Source organism: Balearica regulorum, chromosome 1 (assembly GCF_011004875.1).
Source record: "Balearica regulorum gibbericeps isolate bBalReg1 chromosome 1, bBalReg1.pri, whole genome shotgun sequence".
Taxonomy (NCBI): domain Eukaryota; kingdom Metazoa; phylum Chordata; class Aves; order Gruiformes; family Gruidae; genus Balearica; species Balearica regulorum.
In genome coordinates, this window is record NC_046184.1 from 174,131,647 (window position 1) to 174,151,253 (window position 19,607).

The 19,607-nt window shown below is 35.9% G+C and overlaps 1 protein-coding gene across 2 annotated transcripts in view; it reads right to left on the reverse strand.

Moving 5' to 3' along the window:
• Positions 1-19,607, reverse strand: part of PIBF1 (progesterone immunomodulatory binding factor 1) — a 127,193-nt gene that overhangs the window by 30,119 nt on the left and 77,467 nt on the right. For both annotated transcript variants that reach the window (XM_075741690.1, XM_075741691.1), the window contains exons 12-15: positions 17,599-17,749; positions 13,666-13,756; positions 7,216-7,318; positions 1,101-1,231 (exon numbers count right to left, since the gene is read on the reverse strand). In XM_075741690.1, the coding sequence (XP_075597805.1) occupies positions 1,101-1,231; positions 7,216-7,318; positions 13,666-13,756; positions 17,599-17,749 (476 nt within the window). The remainder of the gene's footprint in view (positions 1-1,100; positions 1,232-7,215; positions 7,319-13,665; positions 13,757-17,598; positions 17,750-19,607) is intronic.

Genomic DNA, 19,607 nt, shown 5'->3' on the forward strand with positions numbered 1-19,607 from the left:
TATTTACTTCCTTTTTTCCTAGCTTTCGAGAGACTTTTGGACATCTATGTGAATAATGAAAGACGTGTTCATGTTACCATAATCTAAAAATTTAATTCACTACTGACCCATTCTTTCATTATTTTTTTCACAATGGGAAGGTAAGATCCTGCCTATATAGAAAACATTGTGATTTTTCATCTCCTGGAAAAATATAATTTACCTTTGAAGTTTTTCTTATAATATATCAAGTCTAGGAAAATAATAAAAACACGTGATTCTGGAATAAAGATGATCTATTCTTACTGAATCAAAACACTCTGAATAGATACATATGTAAGACAGTATGTAGGATAAAGTATTTAGCTATAGTGAGTCCTAATTTTTCTATTTTTCAACAGATTTGTTCGAAAAAGCTTGTATTTTTCATGTAATTGCTTCATAATACATTCACATTAATGCTTCATAATTGTTACTGTATGCATTTCCTAAACCAAGATATGACATAAACACCTAAGAGTTAAAATGCTAATTTCTCTGTAGTGCAGTGGCACACAGCTATCTACTTCCTTGAAAATCAAGGGGCAGATTATTTTATAACAGCTTACTTGGGAACCAGATGTTAAACATAGTTTATAAAGCTATATGATAGTGGGAAGTTGTTCAGTGGTCAGAGAGTTCTGACAAGCTGGATATAACAGCAAATCAGAGAGTCTCCACTAGAGGAAGTCTGCTCGACTTATGCTCAAAATACCCTTTGCTGGTGGACTAGTCTATTATTTTTCGCTGACTTTATTTCTTTGTTTTTACTTTTGTACATCTGACGTGTCATTCTTCCTTTTACTCTTCTGAACTTTCCTCTGTTTCACGAGATCTCTTCTCAACTCCAAACTCACTTTAAACCTGACTACCATTGCTGCTTTTCCAAACCTAAAGCCTCTTTTTCTGACAGTATGAGAGAAATCACAGATGACAGAGTTCCAGCATAAGTACTGGTCTTAGTTAATGATGGAGTGTCAACATCTCCTACTTTATGGCCAATAACATAATTGTTTTCTAATGATAAACACACAAGTGATTTTACTTTCAGTTTAAAATAAAGAAAGAGTGACTTTAATTACCTGATATCTTTTTCAAGTTGTGTAATATGTTCTTTCTGTAGACTTATTTGAGAATCTCTCTGTTGCACGGTTTCAATGAGGTATTTGTACGGCTGTTGTACTTGACTCAACAAAGAATTTGCTCTGTCAAGCTGCCAAAAAAAAGAATTATTACTATTATAAGTTCTATAATTTATAAAGCACAATTACTTGATTATTATTTATTATTGGATATTATTATTACCAATTGCATAATATAAAACCCAAACCTGTTATTTCACAAAAAAACCCCTAAACTACCCTCAAATTACTATCTAGTACATGATTCTCTCACTTCTCTGTTCTAATTGTACAGTATTTTCACTGCAATCATACTACCACTCTCTACACTTCCCTAATCTGCATTTTCAAGAGTTTTAATGTAACAGCTTCCATTGATGAAAAAAATTAGTATAGACAAGACCTCTGTTTCTTCACCTTACTGACCACAAGTGACTTTTTTAAAGCAGTATACTATTACAATGGAATTTTCAGCTCAGAAATTGAATCTAAATAAAAACACAGTAATAATGGAAGAAAAATTCCCTTTCATCTGATCAATTACTACATTATCAACAATGAAATCCAACATGATGTTTATAAGAGTAGTACAAAATAACTTTTATACCCATGAGTAGGAAATAAACCTTTCTAGCTGTATTCCCTGAACAAATTAGGATCACTAGGTCTAAAAAGCTTGCATGATATGCCCTGCATTTTGAGAAATATAACAAGATCATTCTCTAACATATGTACAGAATTAAGATCGCCCCTCAAGATTTAGCAGTTTCAGCAGCTGGCGTACATATAAGTCAAGAATACCAACTAGATTCTTTAAAAAAGAAACAAAAATCTTTTAAAGTTTAGCTACAAACTGGTCTAATGGAAATTCAATGGAAAATGGTTAAGCTTTCCAATTAGTTTATAAAATTTCTGAATAGATTAAACAATCTCCATTTGCCAAGTCAGACTCAGCAGCCAGTTGTCCTATTTTGTGTTGTTCCAAATAAGCAGGGGAAAAAACTCAAACATCTTCTTACAGACCTAGCTTATTTAAAAGTATTTCAGGACTATCCTAAATTCAGATTTTTCTCCTATTCATAATTTTCCAAACATGAGACTGTGTTTCCTTCTTTCTCTGATTCCATTATATTTTTACTGCAGTTTTACTTCTGCCCTCTATACTCTGTCAAACGTGCAAAGAATTTGTAATGGTTCACATTTATTAAAAACCAGAATATAGACAAAACTTTAATTGCTCACCTTACTGGCCTTACTAAAAGGGGAGTTAACTTCACCTCATGTTGCAAAAAGTGAAATGAAAGACCATAACATTGCATTTCTTCAAATTAATGCAAATCCTTAAGTACATTAGCTCCTTCAGGAAATACCTATTCTAGCCCACAGTGAAATTCCAAGTTTATTGTAGAGAAATAAAAAAAACCCAAGCAGTCATCTTGAAGAAACTATCTTCAATAAATTGATAGGCAATTAAAAAGGCTATTATTTTTCTAAGAGTGCAAGCTATCAAAAAAGATCTCTTTCAGGAACACAAGAGAGTCTTTACATGACAAACAGATAATTCCAAGACATGGGAGTACGAATCTCTAGGATGGTCTAAAAATTGCAGTATAAAACCTTGAGGCTGCCATTAGAGGGGAAAATTAATCCAACTGATCTTGTTTGGAATCCTGTTCTTGATAGCCTAAGAACTTTCAAAGGATGCTGTCATCACAGTTTGAAGTTCCTCATTGTTCTTGCTGATAAGAATTAAAGTACTTCAGCGGAAAGGACAAATGAGGTGTTGCAAGTTTGGTTTGATGCTGCTAAGTCATCTGTTAACTTGCTAACTTTACCAGCTAAAAAGCATGCTGCTGTTATGAAAAAAGGCTATCCCTTCCCTCTCCGTGATGGTGCTTTGCTGCCTGTTTGATTCTATAAACTTGAAAGAGGTTGTCATTACACTGTAAACAACTAAGCATTAAACACATTTAATGGATCGATTTTACTAATATACACACATATATAAATTAAGCATTATCCTCAAGCAAAAGCATTAATTTTTGTAAACAGCTTTGATTTCTTTCTGCCTTAATGTACAAGATGTACTTAAGTATTTCTGTGTCATTCTTTTAAGTGATAAATCTAACACCTTGAAATTGGACATTTATTATTTATCCCTGAATGGACATTTCTATCAAGCTGAAGAATTTCACCATTGTTTAGTTTGATCTATACTCTCTTCTTCAGAGTGAGATGTAAACCTGCTTTTGGTAAAAATGTTTCAATTGAGGCATACAAAAAACATAAATATAATGCCATGATGAAGGCTCAAAAAAATCATTCAGCAGCAAGCAAAAAAATCAGCTTAGTAAATTTCTTTATTTAGGCTATCATTTTTACCGTATACTGACACAGTATTTGCTTTTTAAGTCACAGAAAGACTGTATTAGCTTTCTAGACACAAGACACTGTATCCATCGCTTCTAGCACTGTTGTTGAAAACCTCTGCAAAGTGAATTTATTCCAAAATTTAGATTGGGCACTAAATGTAGTAATTGCAGATCACTACTTTGCAGAGCCTTCCACTTACTTAAACTGAGAGTAACATGAAGTAAGCGGCAGAGGCAATAAACTGATTATCACTAACTGAGGATCTTTCTGGGATCAGGTCATGAGAATTCCTTTATCGTTTGTCCTAGACATGGTCAACAAACCTTCTATATTATGAAATAAGTCTCAATACCTACTTCAACATTGCAGGTCACTGCTATACAAAGCAAGAGAAAGAGGATTTTAGGGGAGAGTTCCTTTCTAATGCTGTATCACAGACCTGAAAATAGATAGGATCCTGCAGTTAAATAAAGCACAACAAACTATAATGGGACTAACTGAAGACCGACAAGTTTTTTTCAGCAGCTGAGCTTTTTCATGGGGTTCCAACTTTAAAGCAGGCACATTATACCAGACTTCCATTAAATGAAGGAAATCATGGAGAAGTCAGTATTTTCTTCTTGATAACGCTGGACTTTCCCAGAAGATCAATATGATTCCTTTCTATAAAGTTCAACAACAATTGGTTGAGGACAGTCCAAAAAAAAAGAATCTTAGAAAGAGCATCCATTGTCACTATTGAAATATTTTTCTTTTCCTCCCTCCTTTAAAGAGCTTAAAAAAAGTTGTATCATAAATACTGCAGTGAAATACCAGTATTTAATACAATTTCAAAAGAAAAGTTGGTACAATCACTTTGGCATCAACTTTCAATCCATATTCTATATTTCATCTAGATGACTGAACAAAATGTCAATCAAAAGAATAATAATAGGCTATTTGAGCATGCTGTAGTCTACAGGATCTCTGTTTTGCTCTTTTAAAAAAAAAAATCAAGACAGATGATAGCTTGGAGTAAAAATAGGCTGGGCGAGGAATGCATTGAAAGCAGCCCCGAGGAGAAGGACTTGGGGGTATTGATTGATGAGAAGCTCAACATGAGCCAGCAGTGTGCGCTTGCAGCCCAGAAAGCCAACCGTGTCCTGGGCTGCATCAAGAGAGACGTGACCAGCAGGTCGAGGGAGGTGATCCTGCCCCTCTACTCTGCTCTTGTGTACTCAGTACTCCACCTGGAGTACTGCGTCCAGCTCTGGGGGCCCCAGTACAGGAGAGACATGGAGCTGTTGGAGTCCAGAGGAGGGCCATGAAGCTGATCAGAGGGCTGGAGCACCTCTCCTATGAGGACAGGCTGAGAGAGTTGGGGTTGTTCAGCCTGGAGAAAAGGCGGCTCCGGGGAGATCTAATTGCGGCTTAATTGAAGGGGCCTACAGGAAAGCTGGTGAGGGACTGTTTATCAGGGAGTGTAGTAACAGGACAAGGGGTAATGGGTTTAAGCTGAAGGAGGGTCGATTTAGATTAGATGTTAGAACGAAATTCTTTACTGTTAGAGTGGTGAGGCACTGGAACAGGTTGCCCAGAGAAGCTGTGGATGCCCCCTCCCGGGAAGTGTTTAAGACCATGTTGGATGAGGCTTTGGGCAACGTGGTCTAGTGGAGGGTGTCCCTGCCCACAGCAGGGGGGGTTGGAACTATATGGTCTTTAAGGTCCCTTCCAACCCAAACCATTCTATGATTCTATGAAAAATCTTAGCTCAGGATATGTAGTAAAGACAGCAAACAGAAGCTTAAGAACTTTATAAAGAAAGATAATAGAGAGCAATCAGTATAAAATATGAAATACACAAAATTTACAAGAGGAGATACAATTTCAAGGGGAAAGTTGATACTAGCAGGCATAGAACTCTTAAAACGAAAAAAATGGGAGCAAATAAATCCTAGAAACAGTAAAAGTAATTACGCAGACATACAGTAAAACTGTATATAATACTGAAGAAAACACAGAAGTTTTCAAAAAAATTTTTTGCACTCTTTGAAAAGAAGTTATATGATCAGTTTGTATAACATGAGAATGATGAACTATTTTCCAGTTCATTAAAAACAAGTGTAAGTAAGTTCTTTGTGCACACATTGAAGGATAGCAAGCAGAATGGCTTAAGTAATTGTTATCAAAATGGCCTACAATCATAGGCAATTTTTTTTTTTAAAAAAAAGGAAGAAAGAAAGAAGTCTGATGAAGCATTCAGACCTGAATGCCAGACATGAGTTTAATAGAAAGCAGGTCTTAAAAAGATTTTATTTAACCTTATGAGTTTGATGTTAATAGCCTTAGTAGCTGTGTGCTAGCTATCTACAAGACATTTAACATCGTCTTGGATGACATTCTGATTTAAACTGTACAATTATATGATAAAAGATTAAGAAAGGGCTACATGACATCTCATGGGAGAATAAAAGTGAGGTGAAGATGTTCTAGTGGAATTTTGCAGGAATTTGAACTAAGGTCACTGGTACTAAGTCTTTCATCACTGATGAAGAAAGCAAATAGAAAATCATTGTGGGTAAAGAAATGTATTGAAGTGGAAATCAGACAGATTTAAGTGGGAAATAAAGCAGAGATTTTATTAACAATAGCAAAAAAATAATGATAGAGAAAAACACCAAGGATAACATTGGATTTACAAATCTCTTTATGTCTTCGACTCAAGATTTGAAAGATATAGATTAGTCAAATACAAATTACTAGAATATACCTAAGAAGAATCCATAGTAAATTGTAGCATTGGTTAAGAAAAAACTGTACAAAAACCTCACTGTTTATGTATCTTTCATTGAAATAATATATATATTCATATATGTACACATATAAAATACACACAATTCATGTAATTTTAAAATATGTATAAAATGCAAGTATTTGCACTGTGAGGTAGTTGGGTGTAGTTATCCCAATTTACAAAATCAAACTTTTAACCACATTCCTGAAACAGTCAGTCTAGAAATTCCATATGGTGGCAATATCTAATAGCAAATCTAGGAATTCTTTTCTTCCTAAGAGAAACTTAGAAGATAATCTTAAAAATATTTCAAAAAATTAGTTCGCCCTAATTCTGGGAGATTTCAAGCTCAGTTTTGTTTAGCGTTTGTTCTCCATGTCAATGTAATATGTGATTTCAGGTTTACAGAATTTTAAAAGATCATGAAATTAAACTCATTGTAACAATGTAAGAAACAAAAAAAATTAATTTTAGCTTTTTTTAAAAAAGCAGCTTATGCTAAACATTCCTTAGATTTGTATATTCAAAAGACTCAAGAAGTGAACAATGTAGAAAAGGATTTCCAGAAATATCTTCAAAAGTGATTTAAGAGAAGAATTGTGTAAAAAGTAACAAGATATTCATTGAACAATTAACTCTCAAACAGAACAAACTAGTTTGGCTAGCTGGTCTGTTAAAAAATCAGAACCTTGTCGGTCTGGCTTACAGTCTTGTTTAGCCTGTAAAGTAATCCCTCTTTAGATCTTCGTTTCAAAATACAATATAAACTTCTTTGAAAATGTTTAACATAGAGTTTTGGTTAATTATGAGGCCATTTTTTGACATCAAATAGATAATAAACATTGTTTAGAAAATATTTCATTTTATGAACAGCTGTTCTGCAATGTTTATAGCCTCTACAGATTTGATTTTTTTGTAATAGTAATTTACCTCTTGTGAAATCTGTGTTACTTGTTCCTTCTGATGTTCCAGATCTTTTACAAGCAACGAGTTTTGCTTTTCTAGCTGCAGTAACCTCCTTGCCAAGTGAACACTGTGCCAATAAAAAGCAAGCTCAAGTTGAATTTTTTCCAAAATATGCAAAAGAAATTTTCACATTTATACTTCAGAACTTGATTGCCTAATTTTCCACCAATGCTTAAATACTAATATATATAAACTAGATAGTGAAAATGTGCAGAATGGTCAAAGTTAGAAAAAAAATGAAAATATTGCAAAATTTAAAAGCACTGAAATAGTATTCCCACAGCTATGCCATTGTAATATTTTTTACAAAGTAATGACCTATATAATTTGTACAATACTACACAGTTCAGTAATCATGTCAAAATGTTTCAACTAATTACGAATATTTACTTTTTAGCAAGTTTAGGGAATCACTGCAATTGGCTTCTCTTTAATTTTTTTTTTAAAATGCACATTAATATACATCTTGTAGTGGAACACTGAAAAATGTAGTATTTTATCATTTTCAAAACAGAGGCAAAATTAGGTTGTCTGAAGTTTAATATGCTAAATAATTACATGTTATTGCCATTTTTTTTAAAATAAACTGTTACACAGATCCAAAAATTAACTTAGAAGTAAAGAGAAAGGATTACTGAGTTTCTTAAATACCCTAGTTAAAAAATTAGATCCACAACCTCTTGAATGTTTCATGTCCAAAGTCAAAAGTGTTTATCATCAATTCAACTGCATAGTTCCACAGGCAGCAATAGGAAGGTTCAGTATGCAATTGCAGAGCCTAATTCCAGACATCTAACCTAGTCTTTGACCCTGTTATTAATCCTTTAGTCCTATTCAATATAGTCTGTAGAACGTGACTATATTTCACTAAAATGGACTCCTGGATGGTGAACTGAAATGTACTCCAAACTCCATTCACTGTATCGATTAGAACTAAATTGGTTATAATGGAAGGTTAGATGCCAAGTCTCTGTGTTAAACCTATAATAAGATGTCTAAATTTATTTATCCTGTAATGAATCCTGCCATCTTTGTGGGAATCAGCAGCTCGGTGGCTTATTATCAAAATTGTATCCAGAAAATTTATCACTGTACCCCTCCGTGTTTAGGTACTCTAACCACCAATCTATTTCACAACATGACATGGGAAATTCAGAGCTCTAAAAATGAGGAGGACTAAGGGCTCTTCACAATAATCTATTATTCCAGTCAAACGTGTGCCATTTTTCAGAAACTTGTGTATTGAAGAAAGGGAGGAGTCACTCCAGTTCAGATCTTAGACTCTCAATGCTTACCATCCATAAACTGAAAATATAAGACTGTTAGTCTCCAAATAATGGATAGTCAAGTGTTATCCAGTTCTTGACCATGATACTGAATCTATAAGAGTGTAAGTGGTCTAAAGCAGACCGTCAGGGAGATTATAATTACCCTTAAACTGAGGCTTAGAGCATGTAAAGGCAGACGAGTGTATAAATTTCTCTGAAAATTTGCCCACTCGTAACCTCCACCTTCTCCTCAGTAAAAGATAATACACTTTTAGATTTGGTAGAAGTCTTAATCTTCTTCACTTGTGTTATAAACCTACCCTTTCACACAATCTTTTACTTTCGCCTTGTATGAGAGGAATTACCTGATATTCTCAACAGCAGTCACTAAGAGGTTGGTTCTCTCAGTTACAGCTACATGGAGCATTAGACTGTGTAAACAATAACTGAGAAAAAGAGAAATTAATTCTCCAAACCAGTTATTTGGATTTTTATTTAGGAGTTATGAGATCTAGTACATAAGAGAAATGAACCACTTCACTGATATCTCTAGTTAGCGATCTTATACGTTAACTATTAGAGTGCAAGAGGAAACGTGGATAACTTCCCATGGCAACTTGGGAATGTAGCCCATCATAATTTTCCCAACTACAGCTATTGACTGAATTTGACTTGAATTTGCAGGGTTTTAAGGATAAACACAAGCATGTCTTTCAAGTATGCTTGTCAATATGTTTTCTGACTAGTTTAAATTTAAAGCAAAGGGACAAAGGGATTGATCTGCAAAGACGTCTTATTCTGGAAAACTTTGATTCCTACTATACTAGAAAATTATGCAGTGCTCAAGAAAGTGATCATTTATTGTTAGAAAACCACTAGAGTGTTCCTGATAGTATTCTGGCATTTACTCATTAACACTCTCCCAAATGGCTCCCAGGCATAGCTGAAGAGTTAGCGTGGGCAAAAAATCATTGCCAATACGTAGTTCACATGCAGCTAACCTATACGGACAGGCGGGTTTTATTGAAGTGGGCTACTACATGCCATTTGGTGCTGATGCTTCAGAATGTTCCCAGGCATGTTTAATTTCCTAGCATGTGTGTATGGTGCCTACGGCTGAAGTAATGAAATAGTTGTTTCTGGCAAGTAGGCAAAGAGGTATAGACCCCACAATGCACTATGCCTGAATAGGTGGTTTTGTACAAAGTTTCAGAGACTGAAGTGCATACTGTGAACTTATAAGGTCTCTTCGTTTAGGATCCCATATGTCTGGAATTTAAGAGCAGGTAGTGGACTCCAAAAAGAAGATTATTCACATTTGTAATAGATTCTCTTTCCTTAAGCAGTCCTAGAAAGCAGAAGACTTACCTATGTTTCTTTAATGGCTCTAAACATAGAAGTTGGTGTCACAGAGACTTTGCTTTAAAGCTTAGGGAGCCAAAGGCATCACACACGTTTTCTGCATGGCAGTTTTCCTCTAATCAGAACAGCAGCAAGTAAACCATACACAGACTTTTATGGCTGTCATGGTTTAGCCCCAGCCAGCAGCTGAGCACCACGCGGCTGCTCACTCACCCCTCCCCCACCAATTGGATGGGGAGGAGAATGCAAAGAAAAAGGTAAAACTCGTGAGTTGGGATAAGGACAGTTTACTGGGATAGCAAAGGGAGAGGAGAAAAACAATATTTGTAACAGAAAATACAAAGCAGGGGATACACAATGCAATTTGCTCACCACCAGGAACCTGATGCCCAGCCCGTCCATGAGCAGTGACCCCTCCTCCCTGGCCAGTTTCCCCGCTTATATACTGAGCATGATGTCTGTATTGGGTTTGTGTGGCAAGGTTTTAGTAGTGGGGGGGCTACAGGGGTGGTGGCTTCTGTGAGAAGCTGCTAGAAGCTTCCCCTGTGTCTGACAAAGCCAATGCCAGCCGGCTCCAGGATGGACCCACCACTGGCCAAGGCCGAGCCAATCAACCACAGTGGTAGCACCTCTGGGATAACATACTTAAAAAGGGAAAAACAACAACCTTGGGAAGCTTTTGCAGCCAGAGAGAGGAGTGAGAAGATGTAAGAAACTCTGCAGACACCAAGGTCAGTGCAGAAGGAGGGGCAGGAGGTGCTCCAGGCATCAGAGCAGAGATTCTACCTGCAGCCCGAGGAGGCCCCAAGCCAGAGCAGGTGGAGACACCTGAAGGAGGCTGTGACCACGTGGGAAGCCCAGGCTGGAGCAGGCTCCTGTCAGGACCTGTGGAGAGAGGAGCCCACGCCAGAGCAGGTTTGCTGGCAGGACTTGTGACTCCATGGGGGACCCACGCTGGAGCAGTCTGGTCCTGAAGGTCTGCACCCCATGGAAGGGACCCACACTGGAGCTGTTCGTGAAGAACTGCAGCCCATGGGAAGGACTCACGTTGGAGAAGTTCATGGAGGACTGTCTCCCGTGGGAGGGACCCCACGCTGGAGCAGGGGAAGAGTGTGAGGAGTCCTCCCCCCGAGGATGAAGAAGCGGCAGAAACAACATGCGATGAACTGACCGTAACCCCCATTCCCCGTCCCCCTGTGCTGCTGAGGGGGGAGGAGGTAGAAATCAGGAGTGAAGTTAGGCCCAGGAAGAAGGGAGGGGTGGGGGAAAGTGTTTTAAGATTTGATTTTATTTCTCATTGCTCTACTCTGTTCTGCTTGATAATAAATTAGATGAATTTTTCTCCAAGTTCAGTGTGTTTTGCCCATGACGATAGTTGGTGAATGATCTCTCCCTGTCCTTATCTCGACCCACAAGCCTTTCATTATACCATTTCTCCCCTGTCTAGTTAAGGAGGGGGAGTGATAAAGAGGCTCTGGTGGGCACCTGGCCTCCAGCTGGGGTCAACCCACCACAGTGTCATATGGTATGGAATATCCCTTTGGCTAGTTTGGGTCAGCTGTTCTGGCTATGTCCCCTCCCAGCTTCTTCTTAACTCTATCCCAGCCAAAAAAAAGGACCATGTTTTTTTCCATCTTCTTAACTTTAAAAGTCTATGAAGTGTCCAACACCAGTATGAAGGATTAAATCAGCATTATCTGCCAATGCCTTTTGGAACAAAAGAGGAGTATATGAGGCATCCTGATAGAGCCACTTCTAAGCACATTGGCTTATTGATCATCAGGTTCACCATTCAAAGGTGATTTAGCAGAATTCTTTTATATGCAAATAATCTAAAGTGACTGTAATAAGTTGGCGAAAAAGAAGGATCTAAGCTGAAACTCAAAAAAGTTCCCAAACCTTTTTGATAAAGGAGGAAGGAACTGAAGTTTTAGGAAATGATGCTACAGAACTCTCAACAGTCTCCTAAAACAAAGATACAACAGAGTTATGGAGTGTTTTGCCCCCCTTTTTTTTCCTTCTTCTTGAATTTTATACAATATAAAAAGAAATCTTACAAGCAAACAATCTGAAGATGCTTAGAAATTTGAAGGAGTAAATTAAGCCATGCCAAAGTTAAGTACTACATAAAATCTTTATAAGTTTTGCCAGCAATATGTAACACAGTGCAAAACAAGTCTAATCTGATTGACAATCATATCAACAACACTTACTCGAAAAACAAATATAAAGAACAGAAGAAATAGTATGTGGCCCATAAATCTTTGTTGCAAACATGAACAGACCATCATTTGGTCTGTTACTTAATTCTCATCAGTAACATTTGATGTTAAATATTCTTTGTCATGCAGAAGGTCGGGGTTGAGAGGACAAAAACAACTAAACAAACCAATACTTGTGGTGAAAAACAGCTATACATGACAAGAACTGCACTTCCAGCTCCTGAATGCTAGAAACTTACACTGTGAAGCTACAGTACATGTTCGCCCTGTCTTAACTCTTCTTTGTGTGTCCACCAATGATGGTGGAGTTTCTTATTTTGGTAGAAGACAGCATGGTCAAAGTCTACCACTAACACAAATCACGGAGTTAACTTTCCTGCATTTTATTCATAGAATCATAGAATGGTTTGGGTTGGAAGGGACCTCAAAGATCATCTAGTCCAACCCACCCCTGCCATGGGCAGGGACACCCTCCACTAGACCAGGTTGCCCAAAGCCCCATCCAACCTGGCCTTGAACACTTCCAGGGAAGGGGCATCCACAACTTCTCTGGGCAACCTGTGCCAGTGCCTCACCACTCTAACAGTAAAGAATTTCTTCCTAATACCTATATCCTAATATCTCCTCTGCCTGGCTGGAGACAGGATTCTGGAGAAAATAATCAAATTACTCTGACCTGATACTGTGAAGGATGTGGAATCTCTATCCATAGAGAAAATTAAAACTTAGCTGGCCAAGCTCTTGAACAACTGGATTTGCTCTGAGCATGGTGTTGGACCCTGCTGACCTCCAGATGGTCTTTCCAACCTAAATCATCCCACTGTTCCATGATTCCACACTTAGGTTACGTTTTCGTTGTATACTATCTATATGTATTTTGAACAACAGCAAAAATTTTGCTGTGGTCTCAGTTTAAAAATATTCTAAATAAATCCACATTCCCTATACTTGGCAGTGAGTTGTTGCCTTTATGCTCACAATGAGCCATTCAAATGTCACTATCATTTCTTAAAGACAATGCATAAAATTATTTAAAAATGATTATGATCAAGAGGTATGTTATTCAGCCTACACATCATTTTTATCTATCGATCAAATGGTATCAGAGCAAACTAAAGAAATATAACTGGAATCAGATCCTGTATCTGTAAAGATGAAATAGTGATGCTCTGAAACCTTGGCTTACTTAATTTCCTCACAGATGTATTTTCATTACAATTACATACAATCATACACTTTTAGGGTATTAAAAACTTATTTCCTGTTATATAAATATAAACAACGTTACTAGTCTGCTTTTACAGCTGTTTAGTTTTATACAATTAAAATTAATCTTTCTGAAAGACAAAGATCTTAAAATGACCTAGGCAAATATGTAGATGCTCATTTATATGCATCAACCACATTAACAGGTCCTAGTCTTCATTCTATTCCTGTATACTTAAGTCATTAAAAAACCCTCTATATGTTAATCAAATTGGCTGGATTCTAAGACAAAACATAATGCACACACCTTCATTTACTTTATTTCGAACAAGTAAATTCAGGAGACACTTTTTTACCTTTGCTTTAGTCGTCTTTTGGCTGTTGTAGGAACATTAGCACCATACCCATACGAGAAGAGAACCCTTTCAGCTTCTACTTCATTTTCCACTGTAAAAAAATCGAAGAAAGGTACTGTTGAAGAACATAATTACAGTGCAAGAATGTACAAACTTCTAAGCAATGCTATTTATAATTATACACACGCACAAATATTTTTCTGGAAGCTAGATTTTCAGTTGGTGGAACGTTCTGGCCTTCAGTGGAACAATTTTGTTCACAATTAGCATTAATACAGTGCCACATATTAATTTTTTACAACACTGGCAGGCTTTTCTCTTTTTGTTTTTCTGATTAACATAAGACTTACACAATATGAGACTAAGGGAAAAGAGTTCAGTGTCCTTGAATATTCATATTATTACTGAATACACACTAACAGTGCAAGTTTAATTCAACAGTATTGAGTTAGGTTGCTTAGGGCTTTTTTTTATAAAGAATTCATTTTCTGTGCATACATGCAGAAGCAGAGGAAGATAAAATTAGGGAGTGCTTAAGCTGACTGGACATAAACAAGTCCATGGGACCAGAAGGGACAAAACCGAGGTTGCTAAGGGAGCTGATGTCACTGTGAGACTGCTACTACCATTTTCAAAAGACTGTGGTGATCAGAAATTTCTGATAACCTGAGCAACACAAATGACATACCCATCTTCGGAGTAGGGCAAGAAGGAGATTCTTACGTGTATGTAGAGTAAAAATATTCATAATAATCTCTGCCTCCATAGATGACTGATTTCTGAAAAGGTGTTTCTATAGATTTAAAACACATTGGAATTGCTTTGAACTGAAATCTCAATAGCAGTAAGATTAAAATGTGTACAGATTTTAATATTTCAGCTCGTACAATTCAGGTTTCCTCTCTCCTGTAAGATAAACTGGGCTAGGAAAAAAAAAGAAGAAAAAAAGAAGTGTGTGTGTGTGAGGTAAGCAGGGGCAGAGAAAGGGGGAGAGAGAGGAGGGGTAAAGGGGGACAAAGAGAAAGGGGGAACGGCAGGGGTGTGAGAGAGGGAGGGAGCACAAGTGAATACCAGCCCAAGCACCACACAACAGCTTTGATGAATCAAGTAGTTGGGAAGAGGAGAAACAAATTTAGGAAATGACATGACAGTCCTATCTGACTCATCTTTCCTCATGCTCAAAAGCCTCAAAATCAGAAGTACCTTCTCTCAACAACTTGCACAACCCTATAGGTTCTTTCCTCACTTGTCTAATACCCTTTAAATGCTATTTTAAACAAGGTTTCTTAAAACACATTTAGAAAGAGAAAAGCTTCTAGTAGAGCACTTCTGATAAGTCACATATCTAGTTACACAAAAAACAATACACAAATTTCAGTAAGTATGACACAAAAAGTTTACTGATGTGGCAGTCAAAGGCACCAGAACTTCAGATTTTCAAGGCTGTCTCAGTTATGATGGGGAATTCTCCAGTGGCTTAAATACCTCTGGTTCAGAAAAACATAAAAAATATTTTAACTTGCCTTTGTCATAATCCTTTTTTTCCATTACAAATTCAGCATTGCATGTCTCAGAAAAATGTCAGTAAGATCCTGCCCTATAAATTCATATCTGTGAGCAGTGTCCATGTAAATGTCAGATCATGAAGACAAATACAAAAAAATTTGGAAATGTTGTAGATCTGAAGCCAAAGTAAGGTTCTGTATCAGTGTGTGCTTCTCTTATCTTTTTTTATGTCTTTCCAGGCTGACACACCTGACTTTGTGGTGTAAAATATAAATTTTACAAGCTAGGGGACACTTATTAATGACAGTTCTTTACACTACTTAGCAAATAAGTGCCACTGTGAGGATACAGATAAGTTCAACTTTTTTCTTAAAAAGATACTAACCAATGGAAGCAAGAAAAATCAAACTACTAGACTACAACAAAAATACCCCAAAGTGAAGATTTTACCCGGAAAAGGAAGAATAGACAAATGCCAGGAAAGTTTACTCTTATTACTTATGTGGAAACCACTCAAATGCTGTAAGGAATGGCTACATAAATTCTTGATAGTTTCCTGAATAGGCTGTTTCATGTTATTTCAATATTAATAAAGTGAGGCATGAAGACGAGGGAATAACAGTCACAATTCAGTGATCTCTTCCACATGCCCATTCTCCAAAGGAAAAAATAAAAAGCTTATATGATTATATGACAAGAGCCATCTCACATGTGCAAATACACAGCTTATTAAAAAGTTCAGAGAACCCATCCCCCCACCAGCAACCCCAAATACTGTAAACCAGCAGAGGCTTCATAACTCAAGGAGAAGAAAAAATATTACATGGTATTGAAATATAAAGAAGTGACCACAGGATTGAAGAGCAAAATCTTATTCTCACTAAAGTCCATAGAAAATTATAATTGTCTTCCACACAATGCTTCAGCCTAAATTATATTCTCTGAAAGACAGACTGTAGTACTTCCACAACACATTAAATTTAAAAAATAATCATATTTCCTTTCTTTCAACTATTTTCTACCTTTAGCTATTTATGACATGTCAATACCAGGACATAATTTGAGACACAGAAACAGTTCATTTGTAAACTTTCATTTCTTTAAGTCATATTCTGTAACATAGAATATAAATTGTAATTAAAATACATACTTAAGGAGAAGTTAAGAATGATTTAGTTCTGTAAAAAACTTACTGCCATCCCAAGATGCATAAGAAAATGTAAATCAGTGTAAACAAAAAACAGTATTCTGAACTCTATCCTCTCCTTGAAAAAAACTTGAAAAAATAAAGGTAAGGTCCAAAAATTCTCTTTTAATATATAACTAGTCCTTAGGCAAGTTTGTACATATACTTCAAAAAAAATGTTACTGACTAAAACATGGGCATGTACATAGCAAACATGCTTATGGTCAGACCGGAACCTTTGGATAGTCATGCCATTCTAACAAGTACAAGCTGCTGTGTTTAAAATCAATGAAGTATGTACAGTCTAATTACTAAAGACACCCAGGCATCACTGCATCCCAGTAATACATACTTCGCTCTACACTACTGTTTATATATAAAGCTTATGCAATGATCTTCTACCTGAGAAAAAAATTTATAAATTGTGATTATTTTTTTGAGAAGTAAAGAAAGAAAAGGACAGGAAGATATATGAATTTGTTTGAAATCTTAAAATGGCCTACTCTGTTTATACACAGGCTAAAAAGACCTCAAGATTTGAGTTTTAGTTTCACATTAGAAATTACTTGCTTTGTGGATTCATTTAGGCTGAGAATCAAATCAATAGAGATTTCACAGAAATTTTGCTGTGTTTGAGAACAGATATTGTTATTTTTGCCAATCAGAGACAAAAGTTTTCAAGAATAATCAGACTCGAATTTAATTCAGGCTTTACTACTTGGAATAGACTAATCTACCACAAACAACTACTTAATGTCTAATTATTATTAATTCGACACAAGGAAGAGCTTTTTTCCCCCAATTAATTAAAAAATTTACATTAATCACTGTACTGCATTATGAAGCCTATAATTGTCTGTCAACAAAAAAGTTCCCTGGTACTCAAAATATACTTAAATAATAGGAGAATCCTAAAAAAACCCCATATCTAATTATAATGGATGATTAGAATAAGGAAAACAGAAATGAGGGAAAAAGAAATACTGAGATGATTTTTAATATCCATATGTCTAAGTTCATGTTTATTTGATACATATTTACAAATACCTTTACAGATCTGTCATGCATATTTTCTATCAAAATAATTACTGCATCTTAATTGTCAGGCATAAGGAGGGAGAATGACAGGTACTGTAATACTTTCTAAGTGCCACGAGAAACAAGACATTTTGTCATAATGCCAGAAACACCTACAGGTAGAATAGAATTTGTGACAGAATATAATTAGTGACAGAACTTACTTTCTGCTGTCTGCAATATTATCTCATCAAGCTCTTTTTCAAGTTTTTCATAAGTATCTAGCCTTGCTTGAAACTCAGAATTCTGTGTTTGAAGTTCAATAATGCGTGTTTCACTGGAAGACTGAAGACTGTAAAATTCCTTAGTAAGCACCTGTGAGAAGGAATAATGGAAAGACCAGGGATTCAGCATTACAGCTAGTTAAGAAGCAAAATATAATACATGTAAAATGCTTAGCAGTAGGATACTAAATATTTGATGTAACTTTTGCACAGGAAAGATTAAAATACTTTAAAAAGCAGTTATTTTTTTCAACTATATTATCGTGCACATATTACACTCTCAGGTCATATCACTTACGCCTATCTCCTAACACCTTAGTAATTCTAAGAAAATCTCTCTGAAAAAGCTACAAGAATTTTAAAGGAGAGTTAAGAAAAGCAAGGTAACAGCTGAAAAAATTAATACACAGCGGTCAAAACAGTATAAATGCATTTATTTTTGTTGCTTTAAGTAGATTCAGGGTTCAGTTATCAATTTAAAAAAAGAAGGTTCCTTTACAGAATGGTAAATACACAAACATCAAAATTTAGTATTTATGATATACCAGATTCTTATTATTTACTTATTACTGAAAGGTAATACACCATTAACATTCAAGACTAATGTAAATACTTAATCCACTAAGCTTAAAAGAAAAGTTATAAAGGTCCATATAAGAACTAAAGCTCAGTATAGTGTTGAAAATAGAGAACAACATTGACAACATAAATATTATAAACTGACTGGAATGAAAAAATCCTTGGTAAGTAAAGTAGTAAACTACATGCTTTGCAGAAAACCCCCCACTAAAACAGGTAAAGTATTAGCCAAGTAGTACTGTAGCTAAGTTTAGTACTAACTTCCCAAATAAAAATCCCAAACATTCAAGATAACACTTGAATATAGATCTTGAGATACGGAAATACATGCACAGTGTATACAGCATGAATACCAGATTCGCTGTCAAAACCACTCAAGAATGCAAAACACTTAGATAAACAAGCCACTTGAATATAAAAAGATCGGTCTAGTGTCACAGAAGAATAGAGGTATAGGTTAAAATTTGGCAACATATAAACCATCTGTTTCCTAGTTTTAGCAAGCATAAGAGAAACTTATGCTGAAATCCAAATAAAAACAAGTGTTGGTTCACAAAGCAGCTGTAGCTGAGCCACAAGATATTAGTGATTACACTAAGATCAACATCCTCTAAGAAGGGTAAGGAAAACCCCTTAGTACATTGATACTACATATAAGAAAGGAAATTAAAAACTTAAGAATTCAGTCAAAAGGAACAAACGTAAAAGCTTCAGCCATCAAATATTTAAATTCTGCAAGAACATTTCTAAATGAAAGAGCACTGGTTTCAAAGCATCTCTCTAAAGAGAAAAGGAAGTGCTAAAAGTGCTAGTAGAAATGAATGCCAAATATTCAAGATGTTATTCAGATCAAATAAATATCCACAAAGAAGAAGGTAATATAACTCAAATTTAACTATCTTCTCAAAGTTTAGACATGTCTGCGCAATTAAAAATCTGTTTAGTAACCTCAAAGTCTCGCAAAACTGGCACTCCCAGTGCTCGTGACCACAACTAACCTCATTAGCCAGGATCTGAATGTCCCAAAACCTACAATACAAGAAACTACATTTTATCTAAAACTCTCTAATTCTGTTTCCACTCTATAGTTCCTTTTCATAAACACCCAAGGCAGGTTCAGCACTAGACATACAGGAACCAGAACAGCATCCTTCTCCAAAAAGTGAAGGCTGTCATAGCCGGCACTTGGAAAAAAGGTTTTTATTCTGTCCTGTCTGGTTTGTAACCTGACATTTGTTTTAGACATACACTGCCAATCTCATTTAAATCTCACAAACTGGAGTCACTGATATGATTTTGGGACTAACTTTGCACAGGTAAGTATTTTTTTTTAAAGTAAGTTAGCTCTGCTGAATACTGGACGTCTTTCC